The sequence below is a fragment of the Marmota monax genome, unplaced genomic scaffold (assembly GCF_021218885.2).
Source record: "Marmota monax isolate L192 unplaced genomic scaffold, Marmota_monax_Labrador192_F-V1.1 WCK01_AAM20220418_F8-fsc00046, whole genome shotgun sequence".
NCBI lineage: Eukaryota > Metazoa > Chordata > Mammalia > Rodentia > Sciuridae > Marmota > Marmota monax.
Genome location: NW_026692486.1, coordinates 1,115,000 through 1,136,343, shown reverse-complemented (window position 1 = coordinate 1,136,343; position 21,344 = coordinate 1,115,000). Strand labels below are relative to the sequence as shown.

General features: G+C 33.4%; 1 protein-coding gene and 1 non-coding gene across 3 annotated transcripts in view; both read right to left on the bottom strand.

Annotated features, from left to right (window-relative positions):
- Positions 1–620: 620 nt before the first annotated feature.
- Acadm (acyl-CoA dehydrogenase medium chain) overlaps positions 621–21,344 on the bottom strand; it is a 36,258-nt gene continuing 15,534 nt past the window's right edge. For both annotated transcript variants that reach the window (XM_046443162.2, XM_046443163.2), the window contains 5 exons: positions 18,267–18,375; positions 12,936–13,076; positions 11,996–12,091; positions 3,137–3,385; positions 621–1,634 (listed from right to left, as the gene is read on the bottom strand). In XM_046443162.2, coding sequence (XP_046299118.1) covers positions 1,563–1,634; positions 3,137–3,385; positions 11,996–12,091; positions 12,936–13,076; positions 18,267–18,375 — 667 coding nt within the window. In that variant the 3' untranslated portion in view covers positions 621–1,562. The remainder of the gene's footprint in view (positions 1,635–3,136; positions 3,386–11,995; positions 12,092–12,935; positions 13,077–18,266; positions 18,376–21,344) is intronic.
- LOC124092013 (small nucleolar RNA SNORD74) lies at positions 17,603–17,682 on the bottom strand. Its single transcript, XR_006851487.1, has one exon. It is a non-coding gene; the product is annotated as a small nucleolar RNA SNORD74 (small nucleolar RNA).

Sequence of the window (21,344 nt, the reverse complement as noted above, 5' to 3'; positions counted from 1 at the left end):
GCTGTGCTGGTAGAAGGCAGGGAAGCTCTATGTAGTGCCCAGCCCCCAAACCATGCCCTGTGTTCTCTTCCATTGGCTGTTCCTGAATTGTATTCTTTGTAATTTATAAACAGGTAAATGTAAATAAAGTGTTTTTCTAAGTTCTATGAGCCATTATAGCAAATTATTAAACTTGAGGTGGCATCATGGGAATACCTAAATTTGTATTCATATTGGACAAAGTAAGGGTAGCTTGAGGACTGAAGACACATGATTGGCCTCTGAAGTGAAGGCAGACTTGAGAGACTTGTAAGTTTGGGTGATACTAGAATAGAACTGAAATACAGGATATATGATACAGAAAAATTGAAAAATCAGAAGTAGTATCAGAAAACATCTCAATTTAGTGTAACATTTTTGCAATATATATTTTGAATTATAAAACATTTGCAATCTTTGGTTCTTGTTTTATATTTATATTTTCTGAGATCTTTCATAATAATAGTCTGATTAAAAAATATATAGTTGGTAACATCATTGCAATTTAAAATCAAAACACGACCTGCATCTCATAGTAAAGCTAGGAAGTATACATATTACATGAAGTAATAAAACTTCTAGAAAGAATACACAATGATACATTATTAAGCACTAAACAGATGATTTTATTTAAGTTCCCCTTCAAAATGCATATACATGAATAAGATTGTACATGATAAACAAAAGGTTACCTAGAGTTCAACAGTCATATAAAAATAATGTAGGGCAAATTTTATTGATTTAAATAAGGCAAGTATTAAAAAGATTTTCAAGAAATTTCTCATAGTTGTATAATGAGCAAATATGAATATTGAAATTTTGGCTATTATTGTGCAGAAATGAAGGCAAGTGCATTTCAAATTGTAAACACTTTTTTTTTTTTCAAATTGTAAACACTTTTAATACATAATACCATTAAATCTACAAAGTTGCTAGCAAGTTGTTTGATGTTATCCAGATCCTATAATATTTTCTCAATGTAAATTTTGGCATATTTGAATTCATAGGCTCAATTTTATATCATGGAAAATAATAAAATTCCAAGGTATTTCTGCTTCTTTAAGGCATCAAATTACAAATGTAATTTTCTTGGCTAATATAATTCAAGTACAATAATACTAAAGGACCCACAATACTGGGGACTGAACCCAGGGCCTCACACATGGTAGGCAAGGAAAGAAAAAATCTACATTCCCAACCCTTTTAAATTTTTTTCTTTAATTTAAATATTTAATTTAAATCACTAAGTTGCCGAGGCTGGCCTCAAACTTATGATCCTCTTGCCTCAGCCTCTTAAGTAGCTTGAATTGTAGGTGTGCACCATCACAACATTATGACAACACATAATTGTAATGAAACCAAATCTATCTGAAAAAAAGGGAAATCATAGAGTTGTTAAACAAAAGTGCAAACTAACATTAGAATCAATGGTATAGATTTATATAAGAATACTTATTTTAAAGCCTTTTCTCTTTTCTGAAACATAAACAGTAGATTGTATTCTAATTATTCAACGATCAACCACGTTTCTGTAGAGGTCTCTTTTAATTTTTATACCTGCTAACATGTTCACGAGCTATAATAAGCCTTTGAATTTGGGCAGTACCTTCATAAATCTGTAAGAAAAATATAAAAGTAGGTTAAATATCTTTTGTACATAAATATCTTCATTTATTCAATATGTGGACAACAGTAGAAGCTTCATTTTAATACTAAACTGAATCAAACTATATATAGGGTCTGTAGCATAAAGAGGGTCTGAAACCTGATTTTGTGAACCTGTAAGAATAGCTTAAAATCATTTTATCAAACTTTGGAAAAAGTCTTCAAATATCAAAGAAGAGGATACTTATGTTTCAAAAAATTTGGGAAAACTGAAGTTTAAAATTGCTGAAATACCTATCCAACTTTTCTGAATTTTCTTATCTAGTCACTTTCAGGAATTTTCTATTCTTCATATTAAACCTAATTTTTTCCCTCCTGCTTCTTAAGCACAGAGATATTAAAAGAAACAAGGATGTTGGGAGGATTTGGTTTTGGTCACTTACATATTCCAAGTAGTAAGCACTCACTTCCATTCTAAGTTTCTAACCCTAGGTAGCCATTTGTTAGTTCATTTTCTCAGATGGTAGAGAAAAGTTAAATAATTGATAATAACATAATAATTACAAGCCTCAGGAAAGGGAGACTATTACCAGATAAACTTCTGATTTTGGATATGAACAAATTCTGGTCCTCAGTTTTTTTCATGTTTAAATGGGAGGCTGCAGTATGTCTAACATATTATCTCTAGAATTCTTTTTTTGGGGGTGATTGGAGAGGTACTAGGGGCTGAACTTAGGGACACTGAACCACTGAGCCACATCCTCAGCCCTAGTTTGTATTTTTTATTTAGAAATAGGGTCTCACTGCATTGCTTAGTGCCTAGCTTTTTGCTGAGGCTGGCTTTGAACTCTCGATCCTCCTGCCTCAGCCTCCCGAGCTGCTGGGATTACAGGAGTGTGCCACTTCACCCAGCTTCATTTCTAGCATTCTAATTCCACTCAAGATTTCAAATGACTGGATTTGTCAAAGAATTTGGTGGGGGTGAGGCAGCAAGGGAAGGAATATTAAGGAGCATGTCTTATAATTAAGCCATGAATGAAGAAGATGCCCATTTTTGTCTTATTTGCTAAATTATACCTAAGTTTTTCTAACCACAAATTTAATTTAGAAATCAAATATCACTGTCGCCTCATGGTGGCATCAGACTACAACTATGGTTTTAATGAATCTGAGAGTAATCAGGCAAGACTCAACATAATTTTAAATGGCATGCATACTTTTGGGGAGAGCAAAATGTGGGCTACAATTAGTTAAGATGTTAATACTCAAAGAACACTGATCCAGACATATATGTCTTCATCATTTACTTTGTTAGCCTAGTCCCTTCTAGGTCCTATACTTAATCAAAAATAACATTCTTTTTTGTGCAGGTTGGTTCTAAAAAGTAGTTCAGCCACCCATAATAGTGAGTTTTATATGACTAGTGGCATAAAATCTCTAAATAATAAAAAATCTATTATTTATGAATATTCTATCCCCCAATAAGCAACAAAAAAATCATTTTTAATCTTACCTGATAGATCTTGGCATCCCTCATTAGTTTTTCTACAGGATATTCTGTATTAAATCCATAGCCTCCAAAAATCTGCACAGCATCCGTGGCTAATTGATTTGCAATATCTCCAGCAAATGCCTTTGCAATAGAGGCATAATAGGTATTTCGGCGACCAGAATCAACCTCCCAAGCTGCTCTCTGGTAACTTAATCTAGCTAGTTCAACTTTCATTGCCATTTCTGCCAGCAAAAATGCTACTCCTTGGTGCTAGAATTAAAAAGAAAGCAATTTAAAGACACCTCTTGACAAAATTTAAAATTTTTCTCCTAGAACTTCTTTAAAAATTAATTTTAAACTTGCAGAAAAGCTATTCCTACCTTCCCTTAATGCTAATGTATTATACAACTACAGTACAATGAGCAAGGACAGGATATTCATAATTGGTATATTATCAACTAAACTACAGACTTTACTCAAATTTGGCCAGGTTTTCCACTATCCTTTCTTTTCCATGATCACACACTGAATTTAGTTATTTCTTCATAAGTTCTCTCAGGCTGTTTGCTCAGCCTTTGTCTTTCATGACTTTGTCCTTTGGAAGAATACTGATTGATCATTTTTTGTAGACTGTCCCTCAATTTGGGTATATCTAATGCTTTCCCATAACTGGTATAAGCTTATGTATGTACTTTGAGCACAAATACCACAAATTTTATATATATATATATATATATATATATATATATATATATATATATATATATATATATATATATATTCTTCTAGTGTCTTTTGGGATATTTTTATTAATAAAATTGTTACAGATAGAGAAAAATAGCATGGTAAGGTGTAAGATACTGATAACATGCTTCATAACCCCTAGATATTCATAAGCATATAGACATAAAACAAATATTGTCAATAATAGGTAAGTGCTCTATGATTTATATAGTCAAGATGTGTTACAAGATAATATGTTTACCATATATTATGTGAAATTTTCAAATATATAGTATAATTTGAAAAAATATACTCATAGAAAAAAGAATAAAGAGTGAAATATTCTCTGCAATTATCTCTAGATGATAGAATCATGGAATTTTATTACTTAATTTAACTTATATTGTTATAATACAAAATATTTTACAATAAAATGACATGTGCTTTTAAATAATATACATTAAAAGAAGCTCTATAGGCATTCAGAAACAATAAGAGGACTAGAAACCTGTTCCTTTAGTAAGCACATCAAACTGGACTTTGAAAACTTAGATGTTATGAAAACCACATATGTTCTAACCTGACTACAAACTAATATAAACCAACCATCATAAAAAAAAAAAACAGAACTGTTTAATTTCATATACTCACTATATTTAGTAACTGAAACCTGGCTGCACTGTTTTGGAATGTGACAAGTTACTTGAGATTGACTTAGGTCTTCTAGGAGGCATAATTAACCAGTATGAATAACTCCTGTGTGCAATAAGCAGGATAATATCCTCCCTTATTTAAACTTGCCTGAATTGTTTCCTTTCCTCTAATCCAATAATTCTTTTAGCTTTTTAAAAATCGTTTTGTTATTTTTGAATAAGTAAAATAGCTATCAATTCAAAGTCAAAACTGTAAGTGGATGTTGTTATTGTTTAGATCTTTCCCCCTAAAGCTCTCATACTGAAGGCTTGGTCCAGAGCTGATGTTGCATTGGGAAGTGGTAGAAATTTTAGGAGGTAGGGGCCTCGGTGGAGGATTGGTCACTAGGGCATGCCCTTTAAGGGTATATTGGGACCCCAGGCCCCTCCCCCCGCTCCTCTCTGCTTCCTGGACACCAAGAGATGAGAAACTGCTCTGCCACATATTGCCAGCCATTATGTTCTGCCTAGCCACAGGTCTAAAGTGACAGTGCCTAGTAACCATGAACTGAAACCTTTGAAACCATGAATCAAAATAAATCTGTCTTCTGATTAAGTTGATTATCATAGGTATTTTGTCATAGCAACACAAAGCTAACACAGATATACAGTAAAAATGTTTCCGTTCTTATTCTACCATACCTGCCCACTACCTACTCCACTTAATTCCCCTCCTAAGAGTTAATCAATGTTCAGGTTTTTTTTTTTTTTTTTAATTCTCATAGATATTCTCACATATGGAAGCAAACATATCTATAGTCTTCCACATTTTTACACATCTTCTATACTACTACATTGATGGATTTTCATTCTGCTTTTCTTGTCTCAGAGAGCTTTCTATATCAATGCATAAAGAACTTCCTTATTTTTTATAGCTACAAAGTATTCCATCCATTCTATGGACAATAAACATTCTGTTTTTATCTACACAGTGCTGAAATGAAAGTTAAAAATCTTAAGGAATATAGATTATGGATTACATTATGTGGACCCAAGTCTAAGTTCTTTTGATATATTGCCAAATGTGGTTCATAAAAGTTGCACCAATTTATATTTCTATTGACAACATGGGCAAATATTTATTTTATCACAGCTTTGGCAAGCTAATACATAACAGAAAATTTCTTTAAGCTGCCCATATGCCTCAGGAGATTTTGATTTAAAATATCTGGGGTGGTACTCACTCCCAGGGAGTCTCATTCAGTTGGTAAACCCAGTTCAGACCTCCTGTGGTTTTGTTCAGCCCATAACAAGCTCTCTACTTTTGGTTTGTTACTCTGCCTTGTAGTTATTAGATTAGGACTTAAATTTTATACTGCCCTATTTTATTTCTAAGACTTTAGAATATTTGTTTTATGACAGTATCTTACCTCCGAAGTAGCATTAAAGGTTCCTGAAGGAATAAACTGTTAAATTTCTTTTCTATCCCTCCCTTGGAATACCACACGTAGCATGTAAGGAGGATAGGCTCTTTTAATAAGTGACTACTTGGGTTCAAGTCTTGGATCCATCATTTGTTGGGTAGGCCTAATGTTTTTACATGTGATAAATGAAAATAACAGTACCTACTCTCCAGTATTCTGAGGATTAAATGAATTGATACATGAAAAGCACTTAGAATAGTGTCTGAAACAGAAATAGCATCTAATTATTATAATTTTAATACAGTAAGTGTTCAATTACTATTTATTAAATTAAATAGAAGTTAACAGTAAAAAATATATCCTAAATGATAAGAGCATAAAGGTTTCTAAAAACAGAAAATCCTTTCTCACTTATATTCCAGTGAGAGTATAAGGGGTTATAATAAAGAAACATATATATGATATAATGTTAGATAGTAATAAGAGTATGAAGAAAAATGGGCAGGATTAATATATAGAGTGTTGGAGGTATTATTGTACATAGAATGAACAGAGTGGATCTGTTAGTGAAATAATCGGGAAGTGAATGAAATGAAAAAAATATTCTTAAGCATATTTTGGGGAAAAGTAAAAATAAAAAAGACAAAATGGTTGACAGAAGATCAGTGGAAAGACTTTAGAATTTAATCTTCATGTGATGAGAAGATACTGGCAGAATTTTGAGCATAACATAATTAAGGAAGAGGAAAGGAACAAAAAGTGAATTTAGTTTTGAAATTCCTACAGGACATTAAGTAGGGAAGTTAAGGAGGCATCTGAAAATCCAAGCATGAAGCTCAGAGAAGAGATCGAGGCTAGAGACATAATTTGTAGTAACTGACACATATTTTGTCTTTAAAGCCATAGAATAATACAAGATCACACAGGGAAAGAGTTTTCATAGTTCCCACTTAACAGATGACAAAATCGAGGTGGAAAGAAGCTAATTAAATTGCTCAGGGTCTCAAAATCCTCCTTTGTTGAAGGAGGATTCAAATTTAGTCCTGACCTTCAGTCCAGACTCTTTTTTATTAAGTCATACTGTTTTCCAAAGAGAAAAATAATACTGGCAGCCCCAAGTTTCATTACTCTGAATGGCAGAATGAATTATTTTCCATTTTTCCTGACTGGGCTGCCACTGACCACCATTCATAGAGGAGAATGCAAAACAGAAAAAATAAAGGAAGGAAAAAGAAATGTAAATATTTTTTCTTGATAAGTAAATCATATTTGAGTTTCGAGTTTCATAGCATTTTCACCCTCATCCACTTTCCTATCAAGAAATGGTTACTGTAGGAGAAAAGTTATTGCTAATTAACAATAATAATCAATATAATGGGAGTTTATTCTTAATAGATTCTTTCATAATATCCCAGACTAGACTGCACCAACTTCACCCAAAGTGTTTTTGTTTGTTTTCTTTTTTGGTGGTTACTGGGATTAAACTCAGGGACACTCTATATCACTGAGCAACATCCCTAATCTTTTAAAAAAAATTTTTTTTTTTTAACTTTGAGACAGGTTCTCAACTAAGATGCTCAGGGCCTCACTAAATTGCTGAGGCTGGCCTTGAACTTGAGATCCTTCTGCCTCAGTCCTTTGAGTTGCTGGGATTACAGATATACACCACCAAACCCAGTTCAAAGAGTTTTGACTAGATAAAAGAATATACAATTATTGCCATTAAGGGATTTTATCTTCATAATATATAACTGATGTTTCTGGTTTTAATCATTGGTAAGAAAAAAATACCATCTTCTTACTTTTAGCAGCTATCAGGCAGCCACATCAGGTTAAGCAAAATAAAGATAAGAAGCGGACACAGCATTCACATAAAGAGAGAAGCAATAACAACAATAAACATACTAGTGAATGAGAAAGTTCTTATTAGAGTACCATTCTATATATTCCCATAAAATAAAATTAAATTAAAATAAAAGTCAGCTGGGTATAATAGCACATGCCTATAATCCTAGTTTCTCAGGAGACGGAGGCAGGAGGATTGCAAATTCAAAGCAAGCCTCTTAGGGAGAAACTGTCTCAAAAAAAAAAAAAAAAATTAAAAGGGCAAGGCATGTTGCTCAGTGGTAAAGTGCCCCTGGGGTTCCATCTGCAGTACCAAAAACAAAAACGAAAAGTGGAATAATCCCAATCTTTCTTTTTGGAGTTAATGGACACAAGCTACATATACACCAGTTCCTTAGAAAGAAAAAGAAAGAGTCTGAGAAATGATAGAAATAGAATGAGGAATAACTAAGAGCTATACCAAGACTGGTTATGTTTGAGTTGGAAAAAGAAACAGCAAGTACAATAAAATATCATTTCCTTTTAGAAAGTAATGAACAGGTCCTATAGTGTTAATTTAATATTTCAATGTAAATAAGCAGAAGAATAAAGTAGACTGCATAGAGGGTCATAAATGAATCTGAATAATATGGACAGAAAAACAATATTGGTGGTAAAACCTAAGTTTTATTAAAAATTAACAAAACATACTAAATTTTTACCATTTTACCTGCCTCCTGCCATGTTTATAATACACACTCAACATAAAAGATTTAAGTTTTTTACTTTGCTTGGCTCCAAGTTTCTATGTGTTACCAGAGGAGTATATGGTTATATCTTATCACATATTTCCTAATATCTGACATGAAACCCCTAAACAATTATTTAAGCATGGATTTCAAGTATGAAGTGACTCTTCTTAATCATAATACTAACTATATACAGAGAACACAAACTAGCAGATTGGAGCTGCAAAGAGCACACAGATTGGGGGTACCTGGTAAAAGGGTGACAGGGAATTATGATACCACATCACTATACTTATTAATTAAAATGCATTTCTTTTTTTATTGGTTGTTCAAAACATTACAAAGCTCTTGACATATCATATTTCATGCATTAGATTCAAGTTGGTTATGAACTCCCAATTTTACCCCAAATACAGATTGCAGAATCACATTGGTTACACATCCACATTTTTACATAATGCCCTATTAGTAACTGTTATATTCTGCTACCTTTCCTATCCTCAACTATCCCCCCTCCCCTCCCCTCCCATCTTCTCTCTCTACCCCATCTACTGTAATTCATTTCTCTCCTTGTTTATTTTCCCATTCCCCTCACAACCTCTTATATGTAATTTTGTATAACAATGAGGGTCTCCCTCCATTACCATGCAATTTCCCTTTTCTCTCCCTTTCCCTCCCACCTCATGTCTCTGTTTAATGTTAATCTTTTCTTCCTGCTCTTCCTCCCTGCTCTGTTCTTAGTTGCTCTCATTATATCAAAGAAGACATTTCATAGAGTACTTAAGAGGGAAGCAAATCTTCAGTAGAAATAAATGATAAATATCTAAGACTGTATTTTAAATTAAATAGTAAGCAAAAACTAGGAATTCTTCATATGACTTTTCCTATACTGAATAAGAATCTTCAGAACCTATAAGAAAGGGAACATAAAAGGAGAAGATTCCATATTAAGTTGAAGAAGAGTAAAAAAAAGAGTTATCTTCAGATAATCTGGTAAGAAGAACCTGAAAGGGGCTGGGGATGTGGCTCAAGCGGTAGTGCACTCGCCTGGCATGCAGCGCTGGGTTCAATCCTCAGCACCACATACAAATAAAATAAAGATGTTGTGTCCACTGAAAACTAAAAAAATAAATAATAAAATTTTTTTTCTCTCTCTCTCTAAAAAAAGAACCTGAAAGATGACAGATCTTAATTTTATAGTATATATAGATATTACTTATTTTGAATAAGCTAAATTAACATTTAATATAATGTACTTATAATGTACAGAAGTTCCAAGTAGAAAAATTAATGTAAAAGAACAGCTTATGGAATGGTAAATCTTTGTGGTACTTGACAAAAATAGAAAAAAAGGTACCAAAGTCAGGCTCTAGGCTGCTTCAACAATGTACTAAGAAAAATAATACCTCCTGCAGATAAGCTTAGAAGCAAAAATTAAAACAGGAGATAACTGGCCATAATGAAGTTGCCTGATGCAATATACTAAAAGATTGGCACTAAGAAATCCAGAGATAACAGAATAAAATCTGAAGTAAACTATGAATGAAGAATTTTTGCATGATTATGGAGATAAAAGGAAAAAGAGATACTATGTTAAAAAAAAACCAGAATACCGTAATAGAAGGGACGAAATGGAAAAGAACCTAATATAAATATATGTTATGGAGATTAAATTTTGTCATTAAAAATGTAATAGGATTAGAAAATTAGAAACTATACCTGAGAAAACCATTTAGAATACAGAATAGAGAGATACTAATCCAAATTTGGTCTGTCCTTAGTGGTAGTCTACAACCTATTACTGGTTCACGATACAGAAGGTAGGTGACAGCAAGCATTTAGAAACTTTTATAGCAATTAAACATTTTGTGACATTTGTGAAAGTTGCCAGTAACAAAATAAAGTCACTTAGGTCTTAATGAAACAGAACTGAGGCCATAAAGGAAAGTCCCTCACATATGTATGTCTATGACAGGAAGTTCACAAGGAATTCCACAAAACTGCAGAATTTCAGATAATTTGCTTGCACATGAACACTTGCCTATAAATGGCTGTCTATACCAATGAGCTAATGTCAACTTCTGCAACAAGTCCCCAATGGTCTTTGCTATAGAACAACTTATATGGACTTCCTCTATCTTTAAGAGTTTCCTATTGTCTCAACTCCCTCAGATGTGTCTATGATCTGCCCTAGCATGCATATTTATATTATAATCCATTACTATTTTCAAATAAACTCTTTGTTTCAGAGTCAGCTCTGTTACTCAATTTAGGTTGAGTATTATTAAATTTTATATTTTATTAAAATATAATATTATATTTTATTAAAAAATGATCCACCATTGATTGGAAATTAAACTCATTTTTCACCAAAGATGATTTGAGAATCACTAACATATGGTGATACAAATAGGTTCACTGTACATGGTAGATTATACATGACAGAATATAGTTAATGGGGAAATCAATGTTTGAAGAGTTAAGAATTTCTGTGGTAATTCATAGAAGACTTGACTTTGTATTTTCAATTGGTTAATGAGAATATTTATTATTTTAAAGCAAGTAGCAATGACTTTGGATGCCTATTTTAGAAAATACAATGAGAAAGATGGATTTGAGAAGCCAGTTACAAGGGAAGTGATACCAGCATAATTAAGATACAACAGTGGTGATGTGGGGATGCAGGAAGGAATCAAGACATATTTCAGGGGTGGGGGTTATGGCTCAGTGGTAGAGTACTTGCCTCATACATGCAAGGCCGTGAGTTTGATCCTCAGCACCACATAAAAATAAATAAAGGTATTGTGTCCAACTACAACTAATAAATAAATAAATAAAGACATATTTAAGAGGTAGGATTGACAAATTTTATAAAGGTACAGTGTAATATGCTAGAATCAGAGAGGCCAGGTGCAAAAACTGGTTCTGCTTCATGTTAGTTTTGTGGTCTGGAGTGAATTGTAAAATATTTTTGAGATTTAATTCCCTCATGGGTCAAATGGGAGCAATGTAGGTTGCTGAGAGGATTAAATGCTCATGTGTGGAAAGTATTTACAACAGTGGAAGACCTGACTTTTCAGTATTAAAATCTGATACACAAGAAGATATAGAAAGTAACATGGACTAAAAGCATAAAATAGAATCCTGGATTTGTGGTTTTTAAATTGTATAGACTTGGAAAAACTACTTAGTATCCCTAAAGCTCAGTTTCTAGATCTTTAAGAGAGATTAAATTTAAAGCACCATGAAGAAAAGGGTTACTGGGAGATTTAGAAAATGTATTTAAATACATAGTATAGTTAGTGTCCAGGTATACAAGAGGTACCCAATAAATGTTAGCTGTTCCTTTTCTTCTTAAAATAATCCCCAGAGCAACCAATGGTTACTGGCATTGTCTAAAGAAAATTTATTGTTAAAAACCATCCTCATAATACTCTGGTTATCTTCTTGCTACCAAAGTAAGAAATAGATATTCCGATAAAAATAAGTGTCTTTACATTTTACAAAACAAGCACAGTGTTAAATTACCTCTACAAGCAGCTTTCCAAAAGTTTTCCTCTCCAGGGCATACTTGGTAGCTTCATCCAAAGCTCTTTGTCCTAATCCAACAGCACCAGCTGCTACCTAGTATTTTAATAGTTCGTAAAGAAATAGTTAATGTTGTCTTTAAAACACAATATATGGCTACCTGCCTAAGATCTATGTTAAGGATTATGCAAGAGAAAATGACCTATAGTTTAAGGCAGTTGGAGTATGGGGGGGTGAGAAGAATCAAGGCAATTATTTATGAATTAAAGGTAGTGGTGGGGCTGGGGATGTACCTTAGTGGTAGAACATGCACTTAGCATACAAGAGGTCCTGGGTTTGATCCCTAGTACCAACCCTCCCTAAAAAAGGTAATGGTAGTCATTTGTAAAGCACAGGATAACCTAGAAGACAGACATTCTCTGTTTGAAAAGGGAAAGCCTCAGAGGGGAAATACTCTTAATAGGTAAAGGAATAAGAAATACATAATCAACAAAAATGATCAAGTGTGTGGACTGCCTCTCTGTAAATCTACAGAAACTACATTAATTTTGCATTTGCTAAAATAATTTCTATGAGCAGCAAAAAAAAGCTGAAGAATTATAAAAGATAAAAGTAACATTTCCCCTCCATCCTTACTAAAATAAAGACATTAAAAAACACATTAGGCACAGTAGTGTGTGCCTATAATCCTTGAAGCTTGGGATGCTGAAGCAGGAGAATCACAAGTTTTAAGCCAGCCTCAGCAACTTAAAAAGTCCCTAAGCAACTCAGCAAGACCCTGTCTCCAAATAAAACACAAAAAAGGGCTGGGGATGTGGCTCAGTGGTTAAGCACCCCTGGGTTCAAACAACAACAAGGAAAACAACCCCACCAAGCATATAATGTTAAAATAAAAACTTACTTAATGTAATAAAGAATCCTATAAACTCATATTACTCACTGTTGGTCTGGTTTTATCAAAAGCTCCCATTGCAATTTTGAAACCAGCTCCTTCACCAATTAAAACATTTTCTTTAGGTACTTTCACATCTTCAAAGACAATTCCTCTTGTATCTGAACATCGCTGGCCCATGTTTAACTCCTAATAGGAAAATTGTCATATTTTAATATTTCTGAGTCACATAGGTTTCAGCTTTAATCATTGTTAGACGCCTTTCTGCAATTATCTAAAGCAGGGGCAACACATTATGGCCTTAATCCTGTTTTTGTAAATAAAGCTTTAATGGAATACAAACACACCTGTCTGTTTATATATCTTCCATGGCTACTTTCTTGTTACAATGGAAGAATTGATAAATTGCAACAGAGACCCCAGGGCCCACAACTTGGACCTTTATGAAAACCCTTGTGTTTGCCAAACCCCAAGCCGAATATGATATTTCATAAACTCTGAAATTAATACTAGTCTAAAGGTCTACAAATTGATTAATCTTTGTATATGTCTGAAAAGTATCTTTTTTATCATGAGTGTCAGGAAAAGCATTTAGTAAACATAATTTGATTAGGGTCTTTAATCTTAGCATAACTAACAGAGCTAGCAATGTAATTTACTGATTAAAAACTGGATTTTGCTTTCCCTTCTTTCTTAAAATTAGGTTTAGCCTAGGCAAGAATATTGTAAGTTCAAGTCCAGACTCAGCAACTTGTCTCAAAGTTAAAAAATAAAAGCAGTGGGGATGTAGCTCAGTTGTATAGTGCCCCGTATAGGAAAAGAAAAATTAGGTTTATTCAAGTCAAATGTACACAAAGAAAAATTTTAGGTAGTTTCCCCTTTTCTGAAGGGAGTATGTTCCAGGATTCCCAGTGGATGCCTGAAACTGTTAATTGTACCAAATCTTTCAAATACTATTTATATGTATATTTATAAATTAAATTTTATCATATGATCATATATATTATCTATACATATATGTATGATATATATCATATGTACATATATGTAATAGTTTAGTTTATAAATTAGACACAGTAAAATAATGACTTAACATCACATCTCAAAGCCCTAGAAAAAGAAGAGCAAACCAACATCAAAAATTGTAGAAGACAGGAAATAATTAAAATCAGGGCAGAAATCAATGAAATTGAAACAAAAGAAGCAATTCAAAAAATCGACAAAACAAAAAGCTGGTTCTTTGAAAAAAATAAACAAAATTGAAAATCCTTAGCCACCTTAACACAAAGAAGGAAAAGAAATATCACGAAAAGGAAATATCACGACAGACATTATTGAAATACAGAAGACAATTAGAAACTATTTTGAAAATTTATACTCCAGTAAAACAGAACACCTTAAAGACACCAACAAATTTCTAGAGGCATATAATCAACCCAAACTGAGTCAAGAGGACACAACAGATCAATTTCAAGCAAGGAAATAGAAGAAGCCACCAAAAGCCTACCAACCAAGAAAAGCCCAGGATCAGATGGTTTCATAGCTGAGTTCTACAAGGCCTACAAAGAAGAATTAATACCAAAGCTTCTCAAATTATTCTATGAAATAGAAAATGAAGGAACCCTTCCAAACTCATTCTACAAAGCTAGTATCATCCTGATACCAAAACCAGGCAGAGACACATGAAGGAAAGAAAATTTCAGACCAATATCCTTGATGAACATTGATGCAAAAATTCTCAACAAAATTCTGTTTGTATTATTTTTAAAATATATTTGTTTTTAGTTGTAAATGAACTCAATGCCTTTATTTTTATTTATTTATTTTTTATGTGGTGCTGAGGATTGAACCCAGTGCCTCACCTGCGCTAGGCGAGCACTCTACCACTGAGCCACAACCTCAGCTCCCCGTTTGTATTCTTGATGTCTGTCATTCTGACTGGAGTAAGATAAAATGGTATTTTGATGGGAATTGAGGGACTGCATTAAACCTGAATATTGCTTTTGACAACATTGGCCACTTTGACAATATTATTTCTGCCTATCTGTGAATTTGGGAGATTTTTCCATCTTCCTGTGTTTTCTTCAGTTTTTTTTGCAATGTTCTATAGCTTTCATCATAGAGGTTTTTCAACTCCTTGGTTAGAATTATTTCTAGGCAGTTTTTTATTTATTTTTCTTTTTGAGATTATTGTGAATGGGATTGTTTTCCTGATTTCATTCTAACAGATTCAATATTGGTGTATAGGAATACGGCTGATTTTTGTATGTTGATTCTGGAATCTGCTACTTTGCTGAATTTTTTTTCTTTTCTTTTTTTTTTTGGTACCAGGGATTGAACTCAGGGGCATTCAACCACTGAGTCACATCCCCAGCCCTATTTTGTATTTTGTTTAGAGACAAGGTGGCACTGAGTTGTTTAGAGCCTCGCCATTTCTGAGGCTGGCTTTGAACTCATGATCCTCATGCCTCAGCCTCTGGAGCCACTGGGATTACAGGCATGTACCACTGCGCCCCGCCTGAATTTGTTTATTACCTCTAGTAGTCTTCTGGTAGAGCTTTTTGGATCTTTCTAAGTATAGAATGATATCATCTGCAACAGTGATCATTTGACTTCTTCCTTTTCTATTTTTATCACTTTTATTTCCTTCTCTTGCCTAATTGCTCTGGCTAGAATTTCTGGTTACTCTACTGAATAGGAGTGGTGAGAATTAACATCCTTGTCTTGTTTCAGATTTTAAGGAAATGGTTTCAGTTTTTCCCTATTCATTATGATGCTGGTTTTGAGTTTGTCCTATGTAGCCTTTCTGATGTTGTTTCCTCCCAATTTTAGCAATCAGGAATAAACTAGCCAAAATATTTCTGCATAGGATTTTGTTTCCATTTCTCTCACATAAATACCTAGAAGTACTGGGTATGTGGTGTATGTTTATAATTTCTTATAAATTGCTAAACTATATATTTCTTCAACTCTTTGCTTTGAAAATTTTCAAACTAATAGAAGAGTTGTAGAAGTAGTATGAGTACTAATATACCTTTTACTTAATTTCACCAATTGTTGACATTTTGACACATTACTTTATTTCTTTCACTGTGTATATATGCAACTATTAGCATCATACTGAATTATTTAAGAGAAGTTGCAGACAATGATTCTCCTCTTTAAGGAAAAAAAATTTAATCTTGTTTTAATAAGCAAGAGGAGAAACAGGCAATGGAAACATAAAGCTATAAGCTTATCCTTTAATTTTCTTGTTTAAATATTAATAACATTCTTCTAAGTTTTAACAAATAGTGACAATGTATAGTTTGACTCAGGAAAAACCAACATCCCTTTACTTTGCCTTTATAAATTAATAAACTCTAGTACCTTAGACTACCATTCAGGTATAATGAAAAAACATTATTTACAAAACACTGTTTAACCTGTTTCCCAGAATCACCTCCAAGCCCCACATTTAAAACCAAAATGCTTCCTTGATTCAACTCAAACTATATAATTTCTAAAACACACAACATTTTGAAAACATCAAATTTTGCAAATGGACATTTGTTTCAAAAAGTTTTGAGAAGGCTTAAATATATACAATATAATTATCTGTACCCCTTCACTAGAAAGTGAGTTCTCCAAAGACAAGGGATTTTATCTGTTTTAATAAATGCACTATCCCTAATACCTAGAATGGTGCCTACTTGCACTCAATAATAATATTTATTGAATTAGAGATGCTTTAAGTGAGAAAACTGGATAAAAAGACAATGAGATTAGAAATAGCAAGATAAAATCAGGAGTGGATTTACTATGGAAAAAAGAAATGTAAGTTGGTAAGTCTTTCATACTTTATTTCTACAGATGGGCCATACAATTGGCCCTGAGTTTGCTAGCAACCATCCCTAAGCAGGAAACATGACATGTTACACAAATAAAATTCAATTTATTTGAAGAAACACAACATTCTTAGTACTTATATTTTGTTTTATAAATAATATCACTAGGTGTAGTCTACCTTTAATGCGTTCTTTTAAAAAATATAGCACAATAAAGTGTCAGAAACTGCAGTGGACAAGTTTCTAGAAAACTTTATTACTGATCTCAATTCAGCCTCTTAGGTTTGTGACCTTAAGTAAATCATTAACTTGGTTCTCAGATTCAATAATCAGTGAAGAGACTGAAATAAATAACACGTAGGGTAACTTTCACCTTTAAAATTTCACAACTTAAAAGAGAAGTTTACATACTTCCATTTTAAGGAGGTTTGGATACAACAGGAAAGATTCTTTTTTGTTTCAGTGCTAGGGACTGGACCCATGGTGCTCTACCACTGAGCTACAACCTCTTTCCATTTTATTTTGAAACAGGGTCTCCATAAATCGCCCAGGCTTGTCTCCAACTCCTGCTTCAGCCTCCTGAATAGCTGGAATTACAGGCATACACCACAACATAGAGATTCTGATGTAGTTTAAGAAAACAGGATTCTACACATTCATAAGACTGGTTTATAAATTTTTTTAAACTCAATCAATTCAAATTAGTTTCTCCAGTTAAAGCTATGTAGATCTACTCTAATATCTGATCAGATAATCTATACTTTTTCCCATCTGGGAAGAAGAAAATATGTTCATATAACCTCCAGTAATTCATAATAAACATCCACAAATACTCCTTTGTCTTAGGTACACTGTATGGTTATAGTTTTTTTTTTTTTTTTTCCTTCCCTGCCACCATCAGAGGCATTGGCATTCATCAGCTCTCTCAAATGTCCCTGACAACACAGGCTTCGTCATAGGCTCAGAATTAGACTCTTAAACCATGCTTTGTGAGCTCCCACTAGGACTACTTTAATGACTATATTTCTTTTGATTTGTCAAGTTTTAAATTTTCTTAAGTGCTAAATTATCTCCACACATTCAGATTACAACCTTTTTCAAATATGTTGAACTACCTTTTCTTATTTAAATAATTTTTTTTTTCTTTTCACATTTTAAGTGCTTTGCCATCCCACATTCTTTCAGGCATAGATGGTTGACTTAATGGGTAGTCCATTTATATCAAATTAACACAGGAAATGGGCACAATGTCACTTATCTTACCAAAAGCTTATGGGGAGAATCCAAAAGGAAAAAGAGTGGGAAAGTCCTTTGAAATATAAATGATAGTGTGATTTCTGTTTCATTACACCTTACAATATTAGTATTCTTCATAGCTTGGTACTATGAATGGGCAGACTTTCAAAATAACGTGAAATGACTCTTCTCAATTTAAAGCCTTCAGCAACATATAAAATATTTCATGTTATCATCAAAGTTACAAATAGTAACTTTGATAATTATAGTTAAAATAATATTTGAGATCTTATTCATTGATAAATATACATTTTACCTTTTTTCCAATCTGCACTCCTGGGGTATCTGCTTCCACAATAAATCCAGTAAAAGCTTTATTAGCAGGAGCTTTCGGATCTGGATCAGAACGTGCCAATAAAAAATACCTAAAATAAATACACACATTAATAGTGATAATGATATTAATTAATAACACATGGTGAATGTTATCTCAATCCTCCAAACAATCCCAATTATTATTACTCACAGCTTATCACAGAAAATGAAGAATCAGATGGGTTACAAAACCTGCACAAGTTACATTTCTACTATGTGGCAGAATTAGCATTTCAACCCAGGTCTACTTCTTGACTTATACAGTATTTAATTTTTTTGTAGTATAAGTTAAAATTCCTTGTATAAGATAATGTAATATGAAAAAGAAAAGTATATATAGGGGGGAGTTGGCATTTTTTCCCTCCTGCAAATCAATTTTTGTTTTTTGCAGTATTAAAGATTAAACCCAGAGGCACTCAACCAATGAACTACATTGCCAGTACTTCTGTGTGTTTTGTGTTTTTATTTTGGTAATGAGGACTGAACCCAGGGGCACTTAATCACTGAAATACATCCCAGCCCTTTTTATTTTGAGACATGGTCTTGCTAAATTGCTATGGCCTCACTAAATTGCTGAGGCTAGCTTTGAACTTGCAATCTTCCTACCTCAGGCTCCTGAGTCTCTTAAGAATACAGGCATGTGCCATCACACCCAGACTGTAAATCAATTTTATTCTTTAAGGGACAAGCTCTCAGAGAAAAGGAGGGCAAAGAGGGTTGCCTATGAAAAGGAATAATAATCTTGACTATTATGTTCTATGTTCTGACAACTACTGTCCCCGCCCCCCAGCCCCACCCTTTTTTTTTTTTTTTTTGGTACCTGGGATTGAAGTCAGGGACACTCAACCACTGAGCCACATCCCCAGCCCTATTTTGTATTTTATTTAGAGACAAGGTCTTACTGAGTTGCTTAGTGCCTTACTGAAACTGGCTTTGAACATGTGCTCCTCCTGCCTCAGCCTCCTGAGCTGCTGGGATTATAGGTGTATGCCACTGTGCATGGCACTACTGTCACTTTTATGCAGCAAAGTTAGTGTATTTGTTATAGTTGAATTATGAATATTGCTGGTTCCTACCTCCAGGATTTTGCCCAGAAAGATTTTTAAATAAAGAATGAGGGGGGAAATGCAAAATATTCAAAAAGTTGCATATACAGAATTTTACTAAAAATGTTTTAAAAAGAATCAGGTATGGTGGTGCACACCTATAATCCTAGCAACCCTAGAGGCTGAGGCAGGAGGACTGCAAGTTTGTGGAAGCTGCAGCAATTTAGCAGACCCTGTCTCAAAAGGAAGAAAATAATAAAATGGGAAAATGGGAAAAAAAAGGCCAGGGGATAGTTTAGTGGTTGACTGCATGGTTGGCATGTGGAAGACCCTGGGTTCAATCCCAGGCAGCATCAAAAAAAAAAAGGGGGGGGGGACATATTCCTCCTTAAATAACAAATTTATTTCCTGTGCTTTGAACTAATAAACTATCTTGACTCTATGGTTTTATTTTATTATAGAAAAAAATTGAAAATTGCTTTTTTAGTTTTTGTAGTACCTAATTTGTATGTGAAGACTCTAGTTCTTGACATTGGATATTTCAAATTGTGTTGTTAGATTTCTCAACTTATTAAATTTTAATACTTACTTTTTAATTTTTGGTACCAGGAATTGAACCCAAGAGTACCTAAGCATGGAATCACATCCCCAGCCTGCTTTTTGTTTTTAGGACGGGATCTTGCTAAATTGCCGAGGCTGGCTCTCAACTTGCAATCCTCCTGCCTCAGCCTCCTGAGTTGCTGGGATTACAGGCATTCGCTACTACACCAACTAATAGTTACTTTTTTATGACTTGCTGATATTGGGATGCTTAATGATAATGTTATAGCACTTTATCACAATGGATATATTTAGGATACTAAAAGGGACTGACATATATTTAAAATAAACAATAACTTCATTCCCAAGAATGATTATTTTTATTTATTTATTTTGAGAAGTGCTGGGGATTGAACTCAAGGTCTTATGTATGCTAAGCAGGTGCTTTACCACCACTGAGCTTCAGATTCTTTACTTGCTAGAAATTCTTTACTTGCTAGAAACTTGTACTACATATCACACAGATACATTGAATCAGAATTATTTTCAGATAGTAGTTTCAGATAGATAGCAGTCAGTCAGTACATTATCACCATCACTAAATTCTTTTTTTTTTTTTTTCTTTTTGGTACTGGGGATTGAATCAAGAGGTGCTTTACTCTTGAGCCATATCCTCAATCCTTTTTATTTTTGAGACAGAGTCTCACTAAGTTGTTGAGGATCTTGCTAAGTTGCTGGGGCTGGCTTCCAACATGCAATCCTCCTGCCTCAGTCTTCTGAATCATTGAGATTATAAGTATATTCTGTCACACTCTGCCCACTAAATTCTTTCAAAGAATTCCCTATTTATATACTTGCAGTGATGGGCAAATATATACCAAACACATATTGGACAGCATTGTTGAAAAGCTTGTTCTTATATTGAGCTAAATTCTACATTTTTCTGATTTTCACTCATTAATTCTTTTTTGTTTGAGTTTTGCAGTGCTGGGAGTTGAACCCAGGGGCATTCTGCTACTGAGCTACATCCCTACTCCTTTCTATTTTTTTGTTTTGAGTCATGATACCACTAAGTTGTCCAGTCTGGCTTCAAACTTGTGATCTTCCTGTCTCAACCTCCTGAGAGGTTGGGATTATAGGCATGTACCACCACATATGGCTCATCCATTAATTCTAAACTGGCTTTCTAAAGTAAACTTACAAGCCTACTAGTCTTTCTATATATTATTTCAAAAATTTCAAGATTATTCAAAAATAACTAAACCTACGTGATTTACTTTTTACAACATGTCTTATAGCTTCCTCCTAATACAAGACACTTACCTGCTTCTGAATATATGTCTTAAAATGTGTTACCTATAACTTTCTTTTTAAACTCTTGTTTGGCTATATCTCTATTACTTCAGCTTAGCTCCCCCTCTACCCTTGGTGCT